Source organism: Elephantulus edwardii, unplaced genomic scaffold (assembly GCF_000299155.1).
Source record: "Elephantulus edwardii isolate Elephantulus edwardi_28Jun2011 unplaced genomic scaffold, EleEdw1.0 scaffold00243, whole genome shotgun sequence".
In the NCBI taxonomy this organism is placed as follows: Eukaryota; Metazoa; Chordata; class Mammalia; order Macroscelidea; family Macroscelididae; genus Elephantulus; species Elephantulus edwardii.
The window spans coordinates 1,979,456-1,988,601 of NW_006399993.1; the positions used below are offsets into that span (position 1 = coordinate 1,979,456).

The 9,146-nt window shown below is 37.9% G+C and overlaps 1 protein-coding gene across 1 annotated transcript in view; it reads right to left on the minus strand.

The window, feature by feature from the left end:
• NASP (nuclear autoantigenic sperm protein (histone-binding)) overlaps nucleotides 1–9,146 on the minus strand; it is a 44,484-nt gene that overhangs the window by 12,242 nt on the left and 23,096 nt on the right. Inside the window, exon 2 of the mRNA XM_006898987.1 lies at nucleotides 6,531–6,581. Within this exon, the coding sequence (XP_006899049.1) occupies nucleotides 6,531–6,581 (51 nt within the window). The remainder of the gene's footprint in view (nucleotides 1–6,530; nucleotides 6,582–9,146) is intronic.

Consider the following 9,146-nt stretch of genomic DNA (forward strand, 5'->3'; position numbering starts at 1 on the left):
CAGGGCTAAGTTATCAGTAGCATTATATTCCTAGGGCAGGTGGCTGGTACCTTAGAGGGGCAATGAAAACCATTTCCCCTAAGAATTTGAGGACATTTTGCACTGATAAACTGATCTGAAAATTTATGTAGAAAACTGACATGGTTTGGGCCACAACAGAGCTATGGTTTCTCTGCCAATGCCTTTATTTTTAAAATACATGATTATGGTAACCATGTTAATTGTTTATATTTAATCTTTACATCTAAGATACAATTATTTATTTCTACCTCTGTGAAACAATAGAGAAAGAAACCAAAGGCCCAGAGAAGTAGTCTACAGGATTATTATATATACATACATACCACACCCTCAAGACAGAACTAGCCAGTACTCAACCCAAATACCACCAACAACCAGCACCAAAAGGGGTGAAGAACCAAAGACCAACATGAGACAAAGCTGAACTAGATCTGTTGCTCCACAGAGCCAGAGCTACCTCCCTACATTAATGGTAAGTGTATGTGGTGAAGTTTAACAGTTTAACAATTTCCTACTAATTTAAACATTACCACTAACCAGTAATTCCATTCCTAAGCACAGACGATGCCTCAAAGAAGTAAAAACCAAATATTTATTTCCCCCCAAAACCAAATATTTAAACACTTTGTTCATAAATGGTTGTAACAGGATTATTTAGAATAGCTAAAGTTGCAATAACTCCAATACCCTCAAAAGATGAATGGCTAATCAAATATGCAATATAAACATATTAAATGTTCAAGCCCACTGTTACAGTTACTGTGTCAATCTATCTTACTGGAGGTCTTCCACATTAAGGTATAAAAAATGAATTAAGTACTAGAACATGTTACAACCTAAAAGAATCTTGGAAATATTTTACTGATCGCAAGCAGACACACAACATTTTACAATTCCTACTATCAAAAATATCCAGAATAGGCAAATCTACAAATAGAAAGCAGATTAATAGATGCCTAGAAAAGGGGGGGCTTACAGGAAATTATTAAAGGGTACAGGGTAGTGTGTTCTGAGGTAATTAAATAAGCAGAAACACATTTTTGGGTTTGAAACAATCTGCAAGTTCCTCCATCGAATCAACTTTTCAGTGATAAGTCCAACACATCATCATGGCATCTGGTTATCAGCTCAAACTATTAAAATATTACTTCCCATTTTACAGATTGGAAAAAAATGTAGGAGAGGTTACACAACTTTCCCCAAGTTTATTTATAAAACTGCAGAATTAGCATCTCACTCTTACTACAAGTACTGTGCAGTCTAAACCAACTCATTGCTGACCCCACCCCCCTGCCCCTACTGGGCTTTCAGAGGCTGAAAATAGTCTGCCTTTGGGTTGGCAGGACAACTCCTTACCTCAATGCCACCGGGGCTCCTCAGAATTCACACGACAGACTCAAATATAGGATATGTGATTAACAATTTTAGATTTACTGAGGTAAAGTCAACCGAGAGAAAAGTAGGTAAAAAAGACGAATCAGTTATTTAGTATTCTTATTATGTCCTGTCGAGTTGGAACCAACCCACAGTGGACCCTACAGTGGGTTTTCAGAAGCAATTAATCGTACAGGAGGAGATTACCTATCCTTCTCCCAAGAAGCAACTGTTGGATTAGAACCATGTCCTTTGGGATTGCAGCCAAAACTCCCTTCATGTAGTATTGATGCTGTTAGGTGCCTTTGAGTTGCCTGTGACCCACAGAGATCCTATGTACAGCAGCTCTGAAGCCTGCCCTGTCCAGAGCCAGTCTCAATGATTCTCACACCACCCCCATTGTCCCAGTTAACTGTATCAATCTATCTCATCCAAGGTCCTCATCTATTGCGTTGTCCCTCTACTCTTCCAAGAATGATGTCCTTCTCCAAGGACCAGTCCCTCCTGGCCATGTGCCCAAAGTATGTGAGAAGAAGCTTCAAAATCCAAGCCTCCAAGGAGAAACTTGGTTTAACCCTTTCCAAGACGGACCTATTTGTTTTCTTGACTCTTCCCTGTATCATAACTTTAAGGCATCAATTCTTCTATCATCTTTAGTCACTGTCCAACTCTCTGATGGTCTGGAATAGGCAAACTATAGTCTGTAGACTGACATCATTGTTCTCCAGTACTCTGGAGAGCCAATTTTCCCAACACAACTTGTCTTCTGATTTCCTATCTGCTGGTAACAAGAGTGGTTCATTGTGAACCTGGGCAAGTTGTAATTGTTAAGAATCTCAATCTCTTCTCCATCCATCACGGTGCTGCCAACTGAACCAGTAGTAGTGAGAATCATTGTCTTAACCTTCTGCAGCAACCGCTTTAGGTCCTCCTCAGTTTCAGCAAGCAAGGTGTCATCTGAATAACATAAGTTGTTGCTGAGTCAACCAACAATCCTAAAGTCACATTATTTTAAGATGTTGAGGTAGAGAGGTTCAAGAGATAGGTCTGTCTAAAGACACAGATGGGGAGTCATGTGATTAAAAAGATAAGTTTGCACTGGGGAACATGACCTAAAAATTGGGTACTGATAAATAAAAGGCCCTAAAAATTAGTCTAAGGAGCTTTCAAAAGTTTAGAGACAAGAGAGGATGAGTGATAAATAGAGCTAAACACTACTAGAAAGGTTAGCTTAGAAGGCAGAGACTACTAAGTAAAGGAGTAAGGATGGTATTGAGGACTGGAAGACCATTTTAGAAAAACTGATAGAAATAAAATTAAAAGCAACTGATTGTCAAAATGTCATAACAAAAAAAAAATAAAAACAAAAAAAAATAAAGGTTAGAGTGCATAACATACTCAGTTATAAAATAACATTTTCTACTTGTTAAAATGTGGGGGGAAAAAAGCAACTCTGATGTTTTGCAATCTAAAACAGGGAAAAACAAGTTAAGAAAACAGTTAAGAAATATATATGGAACTCAATATTGAACGGTTAATGGAAATAATATTGAGTAGACGTAAAGAGAAGGGTATCATTAAGCTGAATAAAGAACTGGGCTTCATTTTTGAGATGGAGATGAGATTCATGAACAAGAAGAGAGATACTGTCCTTAAATGAAGATAAGCAGTTGTCAACTTTTTTGATCATATTCACCCCTGAAGCTCTATTGCATATTTAAGTGGCACCTAGGATTACTATCATGTGTACAGTAGAACGCAAAATCACACTTAATATTTGTTAATGTATCTTTAAAGGTTACATATTTTATTGGTTTCCATAGGCTGCTGTTAATTACGTATCACAAATTGTGTGGCTTAACAGAATTTATTCTCATAATTCTGGAAGCCAGAAGTTTGAATGTAGTGTCACAAAGGCCAACCTCTCTCCATAAAGTTCTACAGTTCTACAGGAAGTTCCTTCTTTGTGTCTTCATGCCTATGATGATGTTAAGTCCGTCAACTACAACTCACAGTTGATCCTATAAACACTAGATCAAAACCTTGCCTTATCCTGGTCCAGTATCTATACAACTTTTGCCATACTCAAGCCCACTGTGGTACTCATTGTGGCAATGCACCTCTTGAGTCCTGTCCTTTCACTGACCCTCAACTTTTTCCAAGGACTGACGAAAACTGCAGACAATATTCCAAATATGTGACACAAAATTTGACTATCCTGGCCTCTAAAAGCCACTGGTTGTGGTAAGCTCTAGTGGCAAGAAGCTGCACTGCAATCCCAGAGGTACGTGGTTCAAATCCACCAGATGCTCTGATGGAGAAAGAGGGACAATCTCCCCCTGTAACAGTCAGATCTAATTTAACGGTACACACACACACAAATTTAAAACAAACAAAAACCAAGCACACCACTGGTTGTACTCATTCCACAAATTTGTTTGTTCTTTCCACAATTCCCAGTATCAAAATTCAATGTCATATTCATAAATTAATAAATCATATTCAACAGTCTTCATCAAGAATTTAAAATTCCTTATCCATGTAATGTCCTAGCTGTTTCTTAATCGTCAAGATTATACTTGTGCGATATAAACAATATTGTACATTAATTTCTGCATTGTTGGATTATCTACTTTTTGTTGTGTTGGTTTTTCTTGTTGTATACTGTTAAGATCCAACTGACACAGTAGGAGACTGCCCCTCCTTCTCCAGCAGAGCATCTGGTTGATTTGAACTGTGTGCCACCAGAGCTCCCAGATTATCTAGTTTTTGAGTGGGAACAAATATAGCACTCTCCTAGTCAGTTGGCTAGGTAGCAGTCTTTCAAATTTCTTGCCATTAAATGGTGAATACATCCAGGGTTATTTCTGCTTACTGAAAAACACTTCAACTTGTATTCTACCAATATTTGAACATTGTTTTTTGGTCAATGCCTTCAGTCTCAACTTCTTTTGCAAACCCAAACAGAGTGAACATGCAATCAAATGCAGTAATAACTGGTGAGTGGAATGCACACGTTTGAAAAAATAGTACCCACAAAATATGACCTTAGTTATAGACATAAGGCCAGAGATCACATGACTGAATTTGTATAACCATTCATTGGAAATAAGCAAATAATGACAAAGAGTTTATATAATCTCAATTTAAAGACATTCTCCATGAGAGAAAGACCAAAGTGGATGTCAGAAGAGATTGATACTTGCTCCCAGAATTGACAATAACGAAAGTAAAGAATGATAAACTAGAAAGGTAAGATTTTAAAATACGGCTTAAAATGACAAAATATTACAACAAAATATGCAAACACAGAATTGGGAGTTAGAAAGTAAAAAATCTGGTCATTTATCAAGCTGAAAGAACTGACAAAAACTTTCAAACCCTGAAACCAATAGATAATTTTTCAAATTGTTTTTTACATTAAAAAGTTTTTTAAAAAAGTTAACATGTCACATATTCAGAATAAATTTCCTACTCCTGAGAATACATAGCAGTCACTTGGAAAATACCTGTTCAATTTATACAAATATTCCTTATTCTGGCTTATAAATCATCTTCTCTCAAAACTACATTAAATATCAATTTCACCAAGAAGAGAGACATAAATATGGAAGTACTATCTCAAGTTCACAATGTTCAGTATTTCTCCAAAAAAACTTTGTAAAAATTTTCCAGAGAACAGATAGTATCAGTCACTGAAGTTATTATACTCAATTTGGAGAAAACGTCTGTCAAACATCATACCTAGTATGTGTTTAATCCATACTTCCATTTTGTCACTGTATCAAGGAAATAATAGTAGGAGTGTCAGAACCAGTCTATTAAGCTCATCACTCTAAAGCAGATATATATATGCAGTTATATGCATATGCAGAGAATACAAGCCTGCTTGCACTCTCTTCTCAATTTTAAACCATGAAGTATTCCCCTGCTCCATTTGCCCAATAGCCTCCTGGTCCTGGTATAGGTTCCACATGGGCAAAATTACGTGCTCTGGGATTCCCATTCTTCTCAATGTCAGCTACACCTTGTTATGCTCCACATTGTCAAATGCCTTTGCACAGTTAATAAAGCAGAAACAGACACTCTTCTGATATTCCTTACTCTCAGCTGGGATCCATCTGACATCAGCAATAACAGCCCTGGTACCATGGCCTCTTCTAAATCCTGTTTGAACTTCTGGCAGTTCCCTATCTTGGTATTGTTCCAGCCATTTTAAATGATCTTCAGCAGTACTTTGACTGCATGTGATTATTAATCATATTGTTCGATAATTTCCACATTCAGTTGGATCACTTTTCTTAGGAAATGAGAACCCTTTGCCAATCTATTGATGAGACAGTTATCCTCCAAATTTTCTGGCACACACTGGTGAGCGCATCCAGTGTTGCATCTGTTAACTGGAAAATCGGTATCACATTACTTCCTGGGACCTTATTTTTTGTCAATGCCTTCAATGACACGTCAGCTTCCTACCCTGGATCCTGTTCATATGGTACTTCCTGAAATTTTTCAGTGTTGATCAGTTCTTTCTGGTATAGTAATTCTGTGTATTCCCTCCATCTGTTTTCTGGGTCATTCAGTATGTTGCTTATAGCACCTTTCAATATTGCGACACAGGTTTAAATGGCTGGCCAAGGGAACAAATAGGTATGTCTTGGAGAGGGTGCAGCCAGAGTTCTCTTTTGAGGCAAGGATGATGAGGCTTTGCCTCATATACTTTGGACATGTTGCTAGGAGGGGCTATTCCTAGGAGAAGGCCATGATGTTACAAAGGGTAGAGGGTCAGTGAAGGAGAGGAAGACCTTCAACCAGGCTGACTGCCACAACAGGCTCTTGTATGTTGGGAAGTATAAGGATGGTACATCAGGTGATCCCCTTCTATCACAAAGGTCGTATTTTAAACTATAAGTCTTCTCTGTTTCAAAATTTTATATTCCAATCATAAAGATAGATAACTCACCTAGATTAATTTTAATGTTTTAGTTGTGTGCAAAAAAAAAACATTAAAAATGAGACTATTTGAATTCTGTTAATAAACTAGTATAATTTAAAAAATTAGACCAACTATCATCAAGGCATACAGTTTTTGTATTTCATATGTGAATCTAATTTTTCCATTTAGACAATCTTACCTCTCCACCTTATCTGTAGAGGTAGAAGGAGCTGGAGCATCTTCCTCAATTCTATAAAAAAAAGGGATGGGGGAAATTGAGGGTATTTTAAACTTGGAAAATTATAAAGTCATTTAAAAATAAGCTACCATAGATTAAACACTCAATGTAGCCCACCTATGATTTAAGTTTACTTACAACATCAAGTTTAATTCATACTCAAATATGTTAAATGTCTATCTGCTAAGCAAGAATGTACAATGACCAACCCTAGACTTCCTGAGCTTATAATTAGATTGAAGAGAATAAATTATTTTTGTTATAATATCACATTTTGTAAAACTGTATAATAATATTTCTATTTAGGAAAAAAATAATAGAATAAAACAATAGAAGCAGTTTCTCTAAACACTCATTTTTAAAATTTCCAATAGATGGGTGGAGGGGTGGGTAAAGGAAATAGGAAAGATCTGATGTGAAAAACAATGTAAATGAACGTTGTAAAGAAACCAGTATAAAATAAAAATTTTATTTAAAAAAATTTCCAATAAACATTTTTAATATTTCGAGTTCTGTCTAGTGAAAATGCATAGAAGTAAACCCAGAAGCACTTATTATCCGTAGCACACAGAATGTGCTCTTGAATAGCCATTTCCCGGTCAAAATGATGGAACAGGATGTTTAAGAGGCTAGTCCATGTGCCAAAACAACATTTAAAGGAATTCTGGAATCTCACACTTATATCATCAACCAAAGGGAAAAAAAAATAATGTAGCTAAACTTTTTTTGGGAAGCCAAAATGTGCAAATGAACGGTAACTCCACATATATAAATGTAATCATAGACGTGTGGATATAGCCTCATTCCTAAAGTGGCTATCTGTTGTAGGTTTTCATAGTTGGGAAGCCTGATGGTCCCCAATGGAGAAGTTCAGAAAATTGAGCTTGGTCCTCTGGCATCAACAGTTTTAAGGGCTTATCCATCTTTCTGTGAAGTTTGTATGACTGAGTGCAGAGAAGACAGACTTCGATGACATGATTGGAATATGCTGCTGTTGTTATATATGTCATCAAGTCAGAACTAACTCGTAGCTGAGACTCCAGTGGATTTTTTAGAGGTTGTAAATCACATAGGACACTATTTTTCTGCCCAGGAGCAGCAGCATATCTTTGGTTTGGCAGCATAACTCTGTATCACTAGGCCAGAGGAAACTTTAAATGGAATACATGCTCTGCAAATACAGTTTAAGAAAGTCACTAAATGGTTAATTACAACCTTTCTCAAGTAACAACAATTTTAATGGGGAAATCAGATTTATAAAGTTACTACATTTTTGGACCCATGGCCCTGCATGATATCAGTAGATTCTGAAGAGATTCTCTACTCCTCAATACAGAGCCTCAGGTGCATCCCTGACACACAATGGTGAAGGTCAGAGTAAAGGGATTTGGCTGAATTGGATGCCTGGTCACCAGGGTTGCTTTTAACTCTGGCAAGGTGGATGCTGTTACCATTAACGACCCATTCACTGACCTCAACTACATGGTCTATTGATTCCACCCATGACCAGTTCTATGGTATTATCAAGACTGAAAATGGGAAGCCTGTCATCAACAGCAAAGAGTTCCTGCCAACATCAACTGGGGTGAAGCAAGTGTTGAGTATATTGTGGAGCTGACTGGTGTCTTCACAACACCTGATTGTCTGCTTCTTCTGTCAATGCTCCCATGTTTGTGATGGGCATGAACCATTGTCAGCAATGCCTCTTTTACCACCAATTGCTTGGCCTCCTGGGCAAAGTCATGCATGACAAGTTTAGCATCATAGAGAAATTCATGACCACTGTCTATGCCATCACTGCATCTATTGGCACTGCTCAAGGCTGTGGGCAAGATCATCTTACTGGGCATGGCTTTTCGTGACCCTCACCCACGTTTCAGTCCTGAGTGGATCTGACCTGATCTGCCATCTGGAGAAAGCTGTCAAATATGAGGACATCAATAAAGTAGTAAAGCAGGCGTCAAAAAGGCCTCTAGAAGGCATCCTGGGACACACTGAAGAACAGGTTGTCTCCTGTGACTTTAACAGTGACATCTACTGTTCCACCTTTCATGCTGGGCTGGCATTGTGCTTAACAATGTCAAACTCGTTTCCTGGTATGACAATGAATTTGGCTACAGCAACTAGGTGGTTGGCCTGATGGCTCACATGGCTTCCAAAGAATAAGAGCCCCTTGGACCACCAGCACCAGCACTAGGACAGAGAGACTCTCAGCTGCTGGGGAGTCCTTACCCCAACTCGATCCTCCTATAAACTAATAATGTCACATCCTTGACACAGTTTCTATACAGTCCTTCTGAAAACAGGGAGGGGTTTAGAGAATCCACTTGGTCGTCATTGATGTACAAGTGTACATTAAAGTACATACCCCCCCAAATGGTGGTATTTTTTTCTTTTTTTTAATTGGGAAAAACATAATGGGGGTACAAGGAGGTGAGGGTTGGGGGCAGAAAGGTGAGGATGGGCAGGGATGCAGTTGCAGAGCTGCACAATTTGGGTGGTGGGCCCAATGGTGTTCTCAAGGTTGAAAAAAAAGAGTGACCCAAAACCATAAGAAAAATATTAGTAAAGATAAAA